The sequence below is a fragment of the Mus caroli genome, chromosome 6 (genome assembly GCF_900094665.2).
Source record: "Mus caroli chromosome 6, CAROLI_EIJ_v1.1, whole genome shotgun sequence".
Taxonomy (NCBI): domain Eukaryota; kingdom Metazoa; phylum Chordata; class Mammalia; order Rodentia; family Muridae; genus Mus; species Mus caroli.
In genome coordinates this window covers 124,714,737-124,732,930 of record NC_034575.1, presented here as the reverse complement: position 1 = coordinate 124,732,930, position 18,194 = coordinate 124,714,737, and the positions used below count along the sequence as shown (strand labels likewise).

Below are 18,194 nucleotides of genomic sequence, written 5' to 3'. Positions count from 1 at the left end.
GTTGCAATTATATAAAAAAGCTTTTAAGAATTTTTTAAAAGTACTATTTAAATTTAAAGTCTGTGTGCACACATGTGGAGATCAGAGGACAACTTGCTAGAATTGGTCCTCTCTTTCTATCTACGATGTGTGTTCCAGCATCCATCTCGGACTCAGACTTGGTGGCAAGTGTCTTTACCCACTAAGCCATCTTGTTAGTTCATATATAAAGCTTAAAAGTGCAGAATTTTATCTTAAACTGGCTTTAGCTTAATTTCAATCACGAAACATCCGATTAGTCTTACTCACCCAAGGCTTTGTCACTGATGTTACATATGGCATTTTAAAGTATCACATACACACTGTCGTATAATTGATTATTCCTGTTTTCTTATATGTTCAACATTTAAAATCTATGTACCCGTATTACAACCTGTGTTGCTGTGTATGCTGAAGACTTTTTATGACTTTGTTTTTCTCTTGAGTGTCCTCCTGCTTTGACTTGATTTGACTCTGGATTACCTCTTGTGAAACAAGTCCAGTGGTAATATGTTCCTTCAGCTTTTGAATATTTCAGAAAGTCTCAGTTTCTTTGTTTCTGAAGGGTAATTTTGGCTGACTATAATGTTTTTGATTAGAATGAATTTATCACCACTTTGAAGACAGCATCTCCGTGACTCCATTTCCTGCAGTTATTATGGATCAACTGAGACCAGAATGTCTAGAAAGGAAAGTGGTTAGTCTTTTTTCCCACTATTTATTAGAAGTAATAAGTGTAAAACATAATCGTTTTCTTTGTGACACAATCCATCCGTGCATATACCATGCTTTGGTCATACTGATACCCCATTTCTTCAACAGTCTCCCTTCTTTTTCTCCCATCCTGTTATCCTTTACAAACACTTCTTCTTTCATGAAAAGAGGTTTGTTTCGCTCACAATTCTGACTCACAGTGAATGTTTCACTTCTGCTACTATAGCTTCTTACTCCCTAAACCAAACTGGTTATTGTCAGTAAATGTTTTTGCTCGTGTATTTACTGCCTTCCTGTCTTCCTGTGGTTATTTCTCTATGGAGCCCACCAGATCATTGAGTTCCTAGTTGCTGATGAATCATCTTTAGGATAATTTTTTAAAAAAGCTCTTCCTGAAGATGCTCATACGTTCATGGTGCCTTAATTTATAAAGTATTCCTTCCTTACTCTAACTGGGTCATCTGTCCCTGCTTTTGTCTTGTTTGTTTGTTTGTTTGTATCTGTGTAAAGTTTTCTTGATTTTAACTTTTGAAATATCAGTCACCTTGTCTGGTCTTTTTTTTTTTTTAATTTGCTATATTATTCTCATTTTATTTCATGTGTATGGGTGTTTTGTCTGCATGTGTATCTGTGCATGGTGTGAGCACTTGGTGGCCATAGAACCTAGAAGAGGTATCAGGACCCTTGGGACGAGAGTTACAGTTTTGGAGCTGCCAAGTAGATGGTGGGAATCAAACCTGTGTCCTCTGGAAGGGAAGCCTGTACTCTTAAGCACTGAGCCATCTCTCCAGCCCCTCCATTGTCTTTGTACAGCCTCTTTTGTAGGCTCCCCCAGCCTGAAGCAGGCTGGTATAGACCAGGCCGGCCACTGAGGTGGGGCCACCTGCAGTGCAGCTTTCCCGACTTGGCAGGCTTCTTCTGACTGGCTCCTCTTTGAAATGATAATTGCCCTGCTCTTCTGCTACCTGCTGAGAGGCTGAACCTGTCTTCCAGAGATGTTCCTGAGATAGCTGACTACCTGTGGAACTGGAGACTTACTGCTAACAGCTCTGGCAGACTAGTGCTAACAACTTGTCAACAATACATCAAGAAGCCTGGTGACTGAGTTCCTGAGTTCTGACTGAATGGCTGCAGGCACCAAGAGTGGGGGCGGGGGGGGGGGGGGAGAATGGGCCTTCCCCCTTTATAAGCACAGTTTCTGAGTAAAATCGTGGGCCTTGATCAGTACCTTTGTCTTGGCTCCATTTTCTCTCTCGACCGTCTAGTTTCTCTTTTCAGCCCCAGCCTGCCTCCCAGGTGTACCCGGTCCTTGTAAGCTGCGGGCCGGCATACAACACTCTTTTTTTATTCCTTCACACTAGAGAATAATGCTTATATTTTGCTCTATGCTTCCTACACATCCTAACTTCCACTATTAAAGCAAAAGAGTTCAATATCAAAGCGGGCTATCATGGGAAAGCTGTCTTTCTTAATCCTTGAGATTTTCAATATGACTTTGACTATAGCCTCTCTAAAACTCCATATCACGGTTTGGAAAGATAGCTCAGCAGATAAGAATGATGTAACACGCCAGGTGTGGTCTCAGGAACACCTATAACCCCAGCATCCAGAGGGGAAGAGAAAGGAGGACGGCTGGAGGCTGTTGGTTTTCAGACTAGCTGCAAACACAAAGTCATTACAAGCTCCAAATGAAACCATGCATCAAAGGAACAAGAAAGAAAGAATATCCAAAACTCTCCTCTGGCCTCTGGGCATGCACATAGGTGTGTACATTCCCAAACACATGCACATACACCACACAGACATACACTGTGTTCACACCCAGACATAAACACATACACGGACATGGACAAATAAAAATAAATAAAACCCAGGATCACATACAATCATTCACGCTTTAAGCTCTTTAGATTTCATAACGCATTGTATACGCATAATATCACATTGAACTCTTCTGCACACGAATACACACACCTGCCCACACTCCTTATATTTATAGCAACAAGATCATTATAGTCCTGACATCTGACATATTTTGCAGTGGAACTATCATTTGGGCAATTAGGTGATCGGATGACTTTGGTCAGTCAGATTCTCCTGACACGTATTCTCAGGAGGGTTTTATTTTTATCTGTTCAATGATGGCCACATAACAAAACTTCTGTTGTAAAAAAAAACTACTTTCAGTAGTTGGTATTGCCCCTGCCACTCTGTCACAGGAAAAGTGGTCTATCAGCTGCATGGGCAATAACAATCGTCACTGGTTGTTATTTTTAGTTTCTTTACGATTTGTGGCTTAGAGGCTTTTGGAAGCACTTGCTGATGGAAGTATCTCCCCTCACATCTCTTGATTTTAGTAAGGCCATTGTAGATCCATCACGGTCAGGCTTCAGAATGTGCAACATTTCAATGTTGGGCTTGCAGAGATGGCTCAGTAGTCAAGAGCACCAGCTGTCCTTCCAGAGGGACAATTCCCACCTTACATGCCAACATGGCAGCTCACACCCACAGAACACCAATACACATACAATAATAAAGTAAACCTAAAAACCACCTTAAACTTCAATCTTCAAAGATTTATTTTTCATCTAATCTCAGCTTCAGACTTCTCTGTACTCTTGATCTTTCTAATCTATCCTCTTATTCACTGACCCCAAGGCTGTTTGCTTAAGCATAATCCATGAGCCACCTCAAATATTTGGAATGTTATTCACACATTTCCCACTGAAGATACTCGTGATATCTAGGGAAGAGAGGAGGGTTAAGTATAGGAAGTGAATTATTAACAAACTTTCAGGTGATTCTTATATATACTAAAGCCTGAGGTCCTGATGTATTTGAAATTTATATATACACTAACATTTCAGCACTGGTTGAAATTAGTACTGTTGCCTGCTAGGTTTAGTAATCTGAGCAAAATAAATACATAGAATCTCTCAGGATGGACAACTCTGGAGAATCTCATACACTTGTTGAAGTCTTAGGTTTCAATAGCATGAGTATTGAGTGAGGGGACTGTCATCAGTGACAGCTGAGGACATTTCACAGTGTCTTAAGTGATCTGTGAGATGCTAACACAGGCTTGCCCATACTTCATAGTCATCATGGTGATGGAAAATTGAGTGTGACCCCCACGTTGTCTGTACACATCCCCTGTCTCCTAGAATTCAAAGCCAGTAGACTGCTGCCAGTACCAGATACTTGTTCAATTCCACTCTGACCACAGAAAGCGGCTTTAAGGAAATCCTTGCTTTTCTTCTTCTTTTTCACTTGTGATATGACAATACCTGACTTGGGGGCATTTGTGGTCCTTGCTCTAAGGCTCTAGGCCTACAAATCCTTGGATGAGTTAGCACAAGTCCTCCACTCCCTGAGCTCTGAATGATGGAGCCCTTAGCTCAGAACAGCACTGAGTGGGACCTGCTGCTTTCCCTGTTGTGTCGCCATGGGTTCTCACCACAGTCCCAGCCGCATCTCCACAATCCACAGCTCCCTTCACAGTATGCAAATTTCAGGAGGATGTTAGAGCTTCAATTCACGTCAGATAGTACATTTGTGTCCTAATCCACATTTTCATAACATAGAATAAAATGTTACACGTCTTAATCCCTGGGGGCTGAGGGAAAGGTAAATTTGAACTCAGGATAAATATTTCACTCATTGGAGATCTGAGAGGATAACTCATAACAGATGGTTAGAGGAATAAGAACATAAGAAAGACCTTTCCAGAAATTTGTTAGAAACCAAACCCTATGTTCTGTATATGGCACATTCTTGTCTAAAGAAAAAAAAAGAAAAGGAAGCCTGAGAGCAGGACAGACACCAAAGTCAATAGCTATGGAGAAACCCTCAGCCACCAGTGTGGGCGGGTGTGGACACACACAGCACAGCATACCCAGCGGACTTCCTTTTTGGCTCATTTCACCTCACAGGACTCAAAGTTTGTCCCTGTTCACCAGGCCAGTGTCAAGTCCCTCCATCTACAATGGATTCAACAACACTGGTCTATGCAGATTTAAACCTAGCCAGGATCCAAGAACCTAAGCAGGAATCACCCCCATCTCTTTCCCCAGGTAAGCAGCTTGCTTCTGGCATTTGAATTATCTTCCAGAGTTAAGATTATCCTCTAAAACTTATGGGTGTAAGTCATTGATTTAAAGGTGACAAGCAGGTATAGGTAAGAGTTGAATAGTATAGCTATCCTGCCTGCAGAAAACCGCAGTTCTACAAAAGGCCATAGAGTCCATTTTTACTCGTGTAGTCAGAAGGAAATCCGAACATTACTTCTCCTATTCTGCCTTTGCTAAGAATTCTAAGAAATAATATTTTACTCCCATGAGCCAAGGGGTGGTTTAAGAGATACGTGCTGCATTCCATTGCTAATTCCAAATTCGTCTATAGAACATGGACACTACGATCCCATTCTACCTTGGTGGCAACCCCAGCTCTCCCTTCACAGTGAAGGGCGTAGACTTCATTGTTAATGTCTTTGTCACCCGAAAAGGAAGACATTCGTTGTGGGGAAAGTCATAGGAAAAATGAAAGGTCTGAATTAAATTAAAAGCCAGTGATTTTTATATATTAAAATTTATTTAATTTGTTAAAAAGCTGGTTCTTTCTCTCTTGCAAAGTATAACAGCTATAAATGGAGGAACCACAAGTTACCTGAGCCAGTTGGGAATTAATCTTTCAATGCTGGCCAAAAGTAGCACTCTTGTCCACCAGAGGATTTAATGACCCTAGCAAAAGAAATGTGGAAGTCTACTAAGAGGTGAAGTACATGACATAGGGATGGCTGAGATGTAAGAGAACAGAAACTCAGGTAGAGGGTGTATAAAATAATCATGAAAACAAAATTCTAGTCTGCTGTCTAACTGAACACAGGGCAGTTGTTTTCCAATGTGATGTCCTCTATGTATTGTGACATGTGGACTTCCAACTTTAGTGGTTCTTGTTAGAAACTATTAAATTGTCAAAGGTTTGAGTCAAGGAGAAAGTCTCAGAGTCACCAAATAAGCTTTATTATAATGTTAATGTAAGCGTCAGTGGAGAGTGGAAGAGGGCCTGGTAGATAACTCCACGGGGAGCTGATGGTGTCAGATATTTTGTGTTGGGAAAAAGCAAGTCTTTGTTTTCCCACCATGCCTAGCAAAAGTGGAGAAAAGACCTTGTTGAAAATGGTATAAGAAAACTAGCAAGATTCTGCTGAAAGGACCCTGATATAGCTGTCTCTTGTGAGGCTATGCCAGTGCCTGGCAAACACAGAAGTGGATGCTCACAGTAAGCTATTGGATGGAACACAGGGCCCCCAATGGAGGAGCTAGAGAAAGTACCCAAGGAGCTGAAGGGGTCTGCAACCCTATATGTGGAATAACAATATGAACTAATCAGTACCCCCCACCCCCGGAGCTCATGTCTCTAGCTGCATATGTATCAGAAGATGGCCTAGTCAGCCATCAGTGGAAAGAGAGACCCCTTGGTCTTGCAAAGTTTATATGCCCCAGTACAGGGGAACGCCAGGACCAAGAAGTGGAAGTGGGTGGGTAGGGAAGTGGGGGTGGGTGGGTATGGGGGACTTTTAGGATAGCATTTGAAATGCAAAATAAGAAAATACCTAATTAAAAAAGAAGAAGAAAAAAGAAAACTAATATAGTGAAAAATAATAATGCTTTTCTCAAATCCTACTGTCTATGATCCCAAATCAAGAAAACTAGAGGGCTGGTGAGATGTTTCAGCGGTAAAGGCTAGGCTGACAACCAAATTCATAAAAAGTGTCTAGGAAGTCTTTAAAACAGCTAAAAAGAAGTAATCATTATCCTAAAGGTTACTAATCTGGAAATAAGCCTGAAGAAAAGAAACAAATAACAGTAGAATAAAAATAATGTCTGAGCATAATATTTGAAGAGAAAATGCTGACGCACTGGCATAGTAACTGTGAAACCGCCAGGACCTGTTAGCTAAAGGACTCAAGCTGTGGTAAGCTCGAAGCACCACGATTAGATCTGCCAGCAAAAAGGACCGGAAAGCGGGACGGGGGCAGTGACCTAGTTTCTTTGTGGTTAAATGACCAAAGGTCTGTTTTGATGGTAAAATCGGTACGAATGCCCCTGGAGTTTGTTCATTCATTCAGAGATAACTAATTACAATAAGATAAATAATGCTCTGGACATTGGGGAAATAGCCATGAAGAAACAGGAAAACATCTTTCTCCCTGTGGATTTTATATTACTGTGAAGTTTAAAATCAGTGATATAAACACTTGCATCAACAACTTTGAGATGCTGAATGCCAACAAGAAAAGCATCTAGGTGGGACTTGAGAGTTTGGTCTTGAGAGACAGCATCATGTCAAGCAGAGTCATCAAGGCAGGCCTTTTAGAGAGATGATGCTGGAGTCCAGCGCTCAAAGATGCTGGGGACCAAGGCTGAGTGTCTGAGAGATGAGTCTTCTAGGAAGCTGGACCTGCGAATGCAAAGGGAGAACATGCCTGTGGTGTTGCAGGGGAACACACATGCCTGGTATGTTTTGGAGATCAAGTCAGGAGGAATGATGACAGGTTGGAAGGGACTTGGAGGGAATTCCATAGGTGCAGATGTTGAGGGGGAAGCCATTGGAATGCCTAGAACAGTGGAGATGACTTAGCATTGCATGAATACCAAAGAAGAGCTCCATGCAGGCTCTGCCACATAACCAATGCTCACATAGCTCCTTCGGTATATAAGTTCAATAGTAAAACAAGACAGTACAGGGAACCCAACTCTGAGAAGTAGAGTTCTTTAAATGTTGTCATGGATGGATTAAAAAAAATTAAGTCACTCAAATTACTTTTTACCTATAATTAAAACAAAACAAAAACCCTTGCTTTTTAGAAAAAAAAATAAGAAGAAAATGATATTTGTTAGCAGTTACCAAAGGTCAGATGCTATGATCGGGGATTTAGAATGATTATCGCATACAGTTCTCTCTAGAACATTCGGTAGCAGATATTGCCCACATCTTATAAATAAGAACATTCATGGGTTATAAAACTATTATGGGCCTTGGGGCTTTGGAGTCTCTTCTGGTGTCCTTCCATCCAGGACACAGAAGCACTGGTGACCCACTGGCCACACCCTCAAACCCAACACAGTGACTGCTTCCATCCATGACTGTCCCGTATCACCTCTCACTGTGATACAACAGTTCTCACTGTCCACAAAGGATTGCTTCCAACCTGCACATATGCTGGTCTCTTACATATAATGTAGCAGTTACCAGTAACCTGCTTGCATGTGACTGTGCGCTTCAGATAATCTGTAGATTACTTTCAGCCCATTTCAAAGCCAGAGGAACAGCTGGCATGGTGTTTTTGTTTAGAGAACAACGATGGAGAAAGGGTGTGTGTGTTCAACACAAATGCAGCTTTTCACATGTAATTATCTACAGTCTGTACTTTGTTGGGTCTACAGTTACTGCTACAAGCATAAGTTAGACTGTCTTTTGTCTCTTCCGGAACATTTTTTTTTTCTCCCTTGCCAACCTTTCCTCTTATCCTTTCTCTAAAGGAATATTTTAAAAGGAACTAACTTGCTTCAGTGGATGTCATATCTCAATTCTGGTCTAGAGACTAGAGACAACTGGTGTTTGTCTTCAACTGGGTCAAGCAATTCAGTTGCTATGGATAATGTAAAAAAAAAAAACAATACAGAGAGAAAATAGAGATGGGTATAAAGGCAATTCTTGAAATTACAATGCAAATAAAGGACAGCCCATCTGATTTTTATTAATAAGAGTTAACTCAAAACATATATTTATTATATTAAGAAATACTTAGAAAATAAAAGAGAAATACACACACACACACACACACACACACATATATCAAATGGTGCTGTGCAGAAGTAAAGACCTTAGCCAGGTATGTGGTTTATACCTATGACACCAGAACCTGAGAGATGGAGGCAGAAGTTCAAGGCCACTCTTAGCCCCATGGAGAGCTAGAGGCCAACCTGGACAAAAAGAGAAGGAAGAGCAACTGAAAGTCAACTAGGAAAGCTTTCTTAGATAGAGTTCATTAAACCATTGTGATTGTAAATGTAAATAATCCAGGCCAAAGGAGAGCAGTAAGGAAGTATAATAGTTATAGGCATAGGAGCTAACTAGTATTTCTCCATAGTATTTTCATAAATTAAACTATTGTTATTGTTTCCCATATGACACCCATACTTTCAAGGTTGTCTTAAATCAAAATTAATTGACCAAATCATGATACTTTATGAACATATTTCATAACTTGATGTACCTCAACTTCTTATAAATGTGAGAACTCACTGTATAGTAATTGATATGGTCACCAAGAGAAGCAAAGATATTGGGCCCAGTCATTCATCAATGTAGCATTGTAGATGTAGGCATGTGTTACATAAACCACAGTACCCCCTTTGTCTGCCATTTTAATTTCTGCACTTTCATAACCTGTAGCCAACAACAGTTGATAAATATTAAGTGGTCTGCTTAGATATTAAGCACCCGGGTCTGCTTAGGGTTCTCGACCAGCCAGGGCCACACACACTGAAACTCTGTCCAGAGCAAACAAGGCAGCAGAGATGCCTAAGCTTTGCTCCAAATTGGCAGAGGTCATTCTTGACAACAGTGAAGCAGGCCCAACTTACATAATAGAATTACTGTACGTCACCAGCACCAAAGGCGGTTCCTAGCATGAAACTGAGTTCTCTCTCTCTCCCTCTCCCTCTCCCTCTCTCTCTCTCTCTCTCTCTCTCTCTGTGTGTGTAAGTGTGTGTGTGTGTGTGTGTGTGTGTGTGTGTGCACCTTCTATAAGTGAAGAGGCTCCTTCTTGGGGGAAATGCTGGCTCCTATCCACAACAGAACTTATTTTTGTAAAGTCCTCCCTCAGCAGTTTTCAGGACATCTTCCTCATCGGTCGAGTTCGCCCCTCCTCACACCCCTTTCACATGAAACATGTACGAGTAGTCAAGTAGTCCTATGTTATCAGAGAAAACACTGTTTGACCCGACTCATCTTGAAGAACTGTACAGTAAGCTGGCTGAGAAAGGTTCTTTTCTGCACCCCACCCCACCCCCAACTTGAATCCATGTTAATTACCTCTGACTTTCATTCCAAATGCACTCAAGTAGATTAAACGTGTATCGTCTCTAACTTCTCAGACACCTGTCGCTGCCCTCGCTGGCATCGGTTGGCTCTGAAATTTGGCTGTGCTGGCCTCATCCTTCTTGTGCTGGTCGTGATTGGACTCAGTGTCTTGGGTAAGTGAGACAGAATTCTTTATTTCAGCTTCTTTACATGATCTGGCTACCTTGAGTCTGGGGAAAGATCAATGATGAGCAGTTATGGGACAATGTCCCCTCTCACACTTCTTTTCTTCCCAGTTCTGTGAATCATTATAGGGTGACACATGTGTACTAGAACGCTGCAAAAGGTCACACATGTGACAAGGCGACAATAGAAATGAAAGCCACAATGCCTAAATATGAGCTTATTAGGTGTCTACTGAACCTCAGAAGGCAGTCAGGAACCTTCTCCTTGGTGTGGATGTGAGGATGCTCACAGACGACACTGTGGGTGTGAGTATACTTCCAGAGAAGTTAGGAGTGTGAGCAGAGTGAGAGACTCAGCTGCGCCCTTAGATAACCTGTAGCCTAACAGCCCTGTGAATCAAAGTGATCTGTTTCTTTGTTCTCTCTTTATTCTGTCTCCCACCAGTCTGTTGTTAACATGTTGCTAATGCATTGTCTCCTGACCATACTCAAGCTTGTGGAGATGACTTCACTTCCTGAAGTGATAGATACAATACGCATTCTAGTTTAACAGTTTTTCATCTTCTGCCTCTGTTTTCTTATTACCAGTGCTATCAGTACAAAAATCATCAGTACAAAAAATCTGTGTGGATGTTCAAGAGAACAGAACAACAAATACAACAGGTAAACTTGACATTCTGGTCTTTGATCACTACCATGACACCTTTGGGCAAGCTCACACCATTGTGAGTCTCATGTTTGAGAAAACAGAAGCATGAAAACGTTAAGACCTTGTCAAAAGTCATGTGACCTGTAGGTGATGGTGCAGGACACTTCACTGAAGCTATGTGACCTTGACAAATTTATTTTAAATTTGTCAGCATCTTAGCAACTTGGCCATGCTTCCTCAGGCTGCAAGCCCAGTTGGTCACTAACAGACAAATATTAAGCTAAAAAGTAAAGTATGGGGGTTTAAGAGACAGCACAGTAGTTAAGAGTGCTTGTGTGGAGCCGGGCGTGGTGGCACACGCCTTTAATCCCAGCACTTGGGAGGCAGAGGCAGGCGGATTTCTGAGTTCAAGGCCAGCCTGGTCTACAAAGTGAGTGCCAGGACAGCCAGGGCTACACAGAGAAACCCTGTCTCGAAAACCAAAAAAAAAAAAAAAAGAGTGCTTGTGTGTAAGTGTGTAAGCGATATAACCCCAGCATCTATGTGATAAACACCCCAGCCCTGCAGCGGGTAGAGACAGGATGGTCACTGAGGCCTGCTGGCTTTCAGCTTTGCAGAAAAACCATTAGCTTCATGTTGAAAGAAAGACCTGCTTCTAAAGGATAGGTGAGGAGGGAGAGAGGGGGAGATCTTACATTCTTCTCTGGCCTCTTCATGTACATAGGCGTTCGTACTTGCACACACGTACACATGAACCACACACATACAAAAAAAGGAATATGCTTTAGAGAAATGCTTTAGACTCAATGTTAGATTATTACTGTGGGGAGACAACATGGCCACAGCAAATCTTATAAAGAAAAGCATTTAGTTGGGCTTTGCTTACACTTTCTGAGGCTTAAGTCCATGCCATCATGGTGGGGAGCATGGCAGCATACAGGCAGACATGATCCTAGAGAAGCAGCTGAGAGTTCTATATCTGGATCTGCAGGGAGCAGGAAGAGAGGACACTGAACCTGGTTTAGGCTTCTGAAATCTCAAAGCCCAGCCCCCATGAACACTTCCTTCAATGGGGCTATAACTCCAAAAGTAGTGCCACTCTCTGTTGACTAAGCACTCAAATATATGAGTCTGGGGAAGGGGGCTATTTTTATTCAAACTACCACAAGAAATGCTTGATTGTTTTAATAAATTTGTCAGATAGTTAACTTTATCTGAAGTTAATTAATAGAAACAAAAATAAAGTCTTTGATATTTATATATATTAAATATGTCATAACAGCAATCTTGTTCCTGTACATGTTAATAAAAGTGTTACTTAGTAAACACTACTGTGTATAATCAGCTGTGGTACAGCAAGAACAGGGTAGAAATGCATCATGTCTTTCTCTTGCTTCAGATTGTTCAGCTAAGCTAGAGTGCCCACAAGACTGGCTTTCACACCGAGATAAGTGCTTTCATGCTTCTCAAGTTTCCAACACTTGGAAGGAAAGTCTAGCTGACTGTAATAGAAAAGGAGCCACTTTGCAGCTTATTCAAGACCAAGAAGAACTGGTAAGTTGTTCAATAAAACAGAACTCATTAGCATGTTCTTTAAGCTACACCAACATCTCTAAACTTAACAGATTTTCCACACAAAGGAGGTGGAGACTTTACATTATAGAAGCTCATAGTGTGAGAGACTAACTGGACATGTGAGCCAATAACTACATGTGTAAGAAGAGTGTCCTTTAGATCCATAATATGGGGCACAAATTTCACAAAGGAGGAAGAATTAACCCTTGGGATTCCGAATGGGTACAGGTGAACCTTGAACTAGATTTCAGGAGGCTGGTAGAATCTTAGTCACCAATACACAGACTCAGGAATAAGTCCTCTGCTCTGTTTTGATTGTAGAAATTCCTACAGGACTTAATAAAGAAGGAATACAATTCATTTTGGATTGGACTAAGTTACACATTGCCAGACATGAAATGGAAGTGGATAAATGGCTCAACTTTAAATTCTGATGTGTGAGTATTAGAAGAGCTAATTTGAATATTCATTTCTGTTGTAGGGGCTTTTGGGGGTTCCCCTTGGGGGCTAATTGTAAAGACATGGAGAATCTGTGTAGTATAAGCGTGTTAGTCTTTCTGCTGGGGACAGTCCCTCAGCAGCCAGCTACTCCACCTGCTTCACCTGCCCCCATGTCTGCATCAGGGGACTTTCTGCTCTGTCTCCTGCTCTGCCCCCTTCCTCCTCTAGCTCCAGCCTCCAGCTCTGTTTTCATCCAAAGCCTTCTCCTTTAAAAAAAATAAAAATAAGATAAAATAAAATAAAAAGGTTAATTGGTATAGTGAGAAGGGCTTCAGAGCTTACTCAGGAATCAATTAGCAAGCAGCAGGACTATTCCGTTTATATCATACTGCTGCACTTTGGCCAGATTGAGGGCTATGCGCCCTCTCCATGGAAGCTTGCTATCTAACGTGATGATCTCAGAGAATCATCTTTTTGGACAAATGAGGATGTGACTAACATTTACAGATAGAAAGCAGGTCTTGTGGGAGCTTTCAGAAATTAAGCCACCAACAGATAAACACACAAGGATTGAAAGGAGGCCTTCAGCACACATGTAGCAGAAGTGCAGCTCAGTCTCCATTTTGGTCCCCCAACAACTGGAGCAGAGGCTTTCCTAAAGCTGTAGCCAGACTGTGGTATGCATTCCTGAAGACTGCCTTGTCTGGCCTCAGTGGGAGAGGATGCACCCAAACTGACAGAAACTTGATGGGTCAGGATGGGGGGGATACCCGAGGGAGGCGTCCTCTCAGAGGAAAAGGGGAGGGGGTATGGAGGGAGGGTTTCAGTGAGGGGGGGGACTGGAGTGGGCAACCCTTAGAATTGGTAGAAAGAGAAGGAAGGAAGGAAGGAAGGAAGGAAGGAAGGAAGGAAGGAAGGAAGGAAGGAAGGGGAGAAAGAAGGAAGGAAGGGGAGAAAGNTAGAAAGAGAAGGAAGGAAGGAAGGAAGGAAGGAAGGAAGGAAGGAAGGAAGGAAGGAAGGAAGGGGAGAAAGAAGGAAGGAAGGGGAGAAAGAAGAAAGAAAGAAAGAAAGAAAGAAAGAAAGAAAGAAAGAAAGGAAGGAAGAAAGGAAGAGAGAAAGAGAGAGAGAGAGAAAAGGAAAGAAGGGAGGGAGGGAGGGAGGGAGGGAGGAAGGAAGGAAGGAAGGAAGGAAGGAAGGAAGGAAAGAAGGAAAGAAGGAAAGAAGGAAGGAAGGAAAGGGAACAGAAGGGAAGGAAGGCAGGGAGGAAAGAAAGAAAAAAAGAAAAAGGAAGGAAAGAAAGAAAGAGAGAGAGAAAGTTAGAAAGACAGACAGAAAGCAAGCAAGCAAGAAAGGAAAGTACTTGTGGGCTACAGAATGACAATACCATAAATTCTGCCTGCACACTGATTAACAACTGAGAAGACAGGGGCACAACTTCATAGCCACTGATACATTAGTTACCCCAGGACAATAGGGCTATATCTAAAATATAGATGAGAGAAGTCATGCTTTCTGTTCATTGGTTCAGAGTGACACCTATATCAAAGATTAAAGAAGTTCAGAACAGCCTGAAAATATGATTCCAAAGATGGTTAAAAGTTTTTACATTTAAAAAGATACCAACCTTTTATAAGGTCATGTGTATGTATGTACCTATGTATGTATGCCTGCATGGATGGATGGATGGATGGATGCAGTAGAGTTTTAAAGCCAGGGACTAGAGTAACTCCTTTGGAAAATGGCTACTTAGAACCTATCAACACACATAATTGCTTCTCATTTCTTTGTCTTTTTTTATACTTTCCTATACTTTACATGGAATCCCTTAAGCAGCACATTTCAAATTTTGGTGAAAATATGTAGCTGCCTGCGGCCACACTAACTGAGTTTCTGAGTGGGAGGCCGGAGCTGTATGGAAGGAAACGGTGGGTGAGAGAAATAATGGAGGCCAAGACATATTTCTGTTCAAGGCCCCAAAGTTTACTAAGAGTCTGTGCTTATAAAGGGGGAGGCTCATCCCTGCCCCCCAACCCATTCTTGGTGCCTGTTGCCAGCCTGTAGGTGATCTGTCAGATGTTTCAGCAGGTAGCAGTGTCTTGGAGAAGAGCAGCAGCAGGTGACAGAACAATAGAGCCATCTAATTTGGAAGGCTCCACCCCAGGTGGTCTCATACTCAGTGGCAGCAAGGTCAAAGCCAGCCTACTCAAGGCTGGGGGAGGCTACAAAAATACAGAACAGGGAGTCTTCAGATCCCTTTATCAGGTCCCAACTGACAGGTTGAGCATCACAAATGTTTTTTCAAGAGAAGCAAAGGACAGTTTAAACTCCAGTTATCTATAGGAAGTACTAATAAGCAATCTGATGTAAACCCACCAATTTCTGTTGCACTTGGAGGAGCACAAAAACAAAACCTAGGAATATTTCATGTTTTAAAGAAACAGATTCACAAGACTTTTGTCCTGTTTTCTTGGAGTGTTCTAACAAGCACTCAGACTTCTACAGCTATATTCCTAGGCTGTGCCATGACAACAACATAGTATAGATAGAGTATGAAAGAAAAAATTACAATAAATATAAGTATGGATCTCTGACATCTGAGAGAAACTACCCACATATTAAGTTCTTGCAGAGAATGCAATAAAATTTCTTACCAACCAACTTTTTGTCACCATGATAAAAACATCTTTGTCACCATTATAAAATATCTGAGATAAACAAGAATGGAAGATGATTGGGTATCCTTTTTTTTTTTTAAGTTGAGAGGTCTCAGTCTATAGACTGTTGCTCCATCGCTGTGACTCCTGTGGCAATGCAGAAACACAATAGAAGGGCAGAGACAGCCAAGATGCTGAGACAGGAACAGAGAGAAAAGAGACACAGGGGGAAGATAGGCCTCTCAAAGACCTGGCCTCTTCCTGAAAGGCTCACTTCATTCAGCTGGAAACTCAGTGAGTTAATCCATTGACAGAATTGGAGTCCTCATGACCCAATCACCCATGAGTAGCATCACCAGCTGGACACAGGGGTTTCAATATGTGCCCAGTTAGGACACACATGGTTCATAAGCCATAACTGAATGTGGATCACAAAGCAGCCATTAGCTATTTAATCTTCCATGTCTCATTTTCTTATGTGAGATTGTCGAGACAACCACAAATACAATGGGAGAGATGATGCTTCATAGTTAAATTATATATTTTAGCAGAACTCATGATTATTGATATATTGAGGAACAACATATCACAGCTCCAGAGACAGTAGGACCTGGGAGAGGTCTTTTAATGGAGCCAATAAATAAGATGGACTAAAGTCTCATGCAATAATCATCTTTATTCAGAGCCACAGACAATTTATACTGAAGGCTGAGAAAGTTCATATGAGTTCAAGCTGTAGACAGTAACAAAGACAGGTTGAACATGACAAATGTGTTTTTTCCAGAAGACCACAGGACAGTTTAAACACCAATTATCTATATGAAGTAGCAATAAGCAATCTGAAGTAAACTCACCCCTATCTATTGCACTTGGAGGAGCACAAAAACCAATTCTAGAAACATTTCATGTTTTAAAGAAACAAATTCACAATTCTCTTGTCCTATTTTCTTGTAGTGTTCCCACAAGCACTCAGACTTCTACAACTATATTCCTGGGCTGTGCCATGACAACAGCATATATCTGTTTCCATTCATGCTCAGTTTCAGGAGCTTGTTGTTAAGACTTGTGAGTTGTTTACTTACTGACTTTTAAGGAGCTTCCCTTTAGACCTTTCTGATTATTATTTATTTAATTATTATTATTATTTACTTTGTTGTTGTTTTGTTTTTCAAAACAGGGTTTCTCTGTGTAACCCTGGCTGTTCTGGAATTCAATCTGTAAATCAGGCTGGCCTTGAACTCATAGAGATCTACCTGCCTCTGCCTTCCAAGTGCTGGAATTAAAAGCCACAACCACCCAGCAAACTTTCTGAATCTTAATGAGCCTCCCTCCAGGATGGATCATTTCAGATCAGAAGAAAGTGCTACACAACAGTGTGTGTGACACTTTGAGTTTAATTCTGATTGCTAACTTGAATACGAATAGGGGATTATTCATGGAAGCATAGGCAAATTAATGGCTATATCACTGAATAAAATAACACTTCCTCACCCAGCAACTATTAACTGCCCATAACCTCAAAAAAGTCTGGGGTCTCGAGAGCTCCCTTTCTACCTGGGATGGAATGTTGGCCGTCCAGTCCCAATCTTGTGCAGGTCTTATGCAGGTCATCACAATGGCAGTGAGTTCATGAGTGACCGACCGAGTCAAGCCCAGAAGACATTTTCATGGCACTCCTCCTGTCCTCTGGCTGTTACAGTCTTTCCATCCTCTTCTCCATGATGTTGCCTGTGACAGGTGGTAGGGGTGAGGGAGTAACTGGCCTACTTAGAGCTGAGCGTTCAACTATCACTTATTCTCAGAACTGTGACCACTTGTGAGTCTCTGCATTAACTACTTCCCACTACACAAAGAAGGTTCTGTGCTTAAGAACTGTGTGTTCCATGGTCCTTAGAAGTCTAGAGGAGAAGATGGCCAACTCAGGAGAATTATAGAAAATCCTAAACACTAAGGGCGGTTATTTTCTTCCTCCTCAGATTAAAAATCACTGGTGACACTGAAAATGGCAGCTGTGCCGTCCTCTCGGTGGGGGAGGGCAAAGTGATTTCTGAGAGCTGTGCTTCAGACAACCGTTGGATCTGCCAAAAGGAACTAAACCGTGAAACCCCGTGTAATGACTCCTGACTGTGAATCCCATCCCGATTACTTTACCATCCGCACCAGATCTCTGCACCTAACCTGTCTCTGCTGTCTGCCTCCCAGTGCAGTTAGCGACACAAAGCATGGACTCTGAAAACACTGGGATTTTTGAAGGTTCCTCGTTGTATAAATGGAAGTGTACACAGACACAGATGTGCCGTTCTAAGAGGAGTTCTGTGGAAAGAAGCCCTGGTAGCTGAGGGGCACCTGATTTTAATCCTTGAGTCTGTGTGACCTTTGCTGGTCTCTGTCCCTGAGGTCACCTGCAGACAGCCTCGGAAGACTATTGGGGAAATCTCCGTCTCTCCCCTGTCCCCTACTAGCCATCACACTGAGGGATAGAATATTGACTAAAGCCTTTGCTCTCGAATGACACCAGAAGCCCAGGGTTAGGGCATTTGGGGGAGAGAGGTTTAAATAGCACCCACATATCCTGGGTGTCTTAGTCAGGGTTTCTATTCCTGCACAAACATCATGACCAAGAAGCAAGTTGGGGAGGAAAGGGTTTATTCGGCTTACACTTTTCCATGCTGCAGTTCATCACCAAAGGATGTCAGGACTGGAACTCAGACAGGTCAGGGAGCAGGAGCTGATNCAGAGGCCATGGAGGGATGTTCTTTACTGGCTTGCCTCCCCTGGCTTGCTCAGCCTACTCTCTTATAGAACCCAAGACTACCATCCCAGGGATGGTCCCACCCACAAGGGGCCTTTCCCCCTTGATCACTAATT

General features: G+C 42.0%; 1 protein-coding gene across 4 annotated transcripts; it reads left to right on the top strand.

The window, feature by feature from the left end:
* Positions 1–4,677: 4,677 nt before the first annotated feature.
* Positions 4,678–17,780, top strand: LOC110296645 (killer cell lectin-like receptor subfamily B member 1B allele B). 4 transcript variants are annotated; one of them, XM_021165360.2, is made up of 6 exons: positions 4,678–4,805; positions 9,897–9,995; positions 10,596–10,670; positions 12,056–12,210; positions 12,553–12,668; positions 17,303–17,780. In XM_021165360.2, exons 1-6 carry the CDS (start codon positions 4,718–4,720, stop codon positions 17,448–17,450), a joined length of 681 nt encoding a protein of 226 aa, XP_021021019.1. In that variant the 5' UTR covers positions 4,678–4,717; the 3' UTR covers positions 17,451–17,780. The 4 variants fall into 4 exon arrangements, with proteins under 4 accessions (XP_021021019.1, XP_021021021.1, XP_021021020.1 ...); XM_021165362.1 differs by having other exon boundaries at positions 4,680–4,805; positions 12,128–12,210; positions 17,303–17,723; XM_021165361.2 differs by having other exon boundaries at positions 4,703–4,805; positions 12,065–12,210; positions 17,303–17,559.
* The last annotated feature ends 414 nt before the right edge of the window (positions 17,781–18,194 follow it).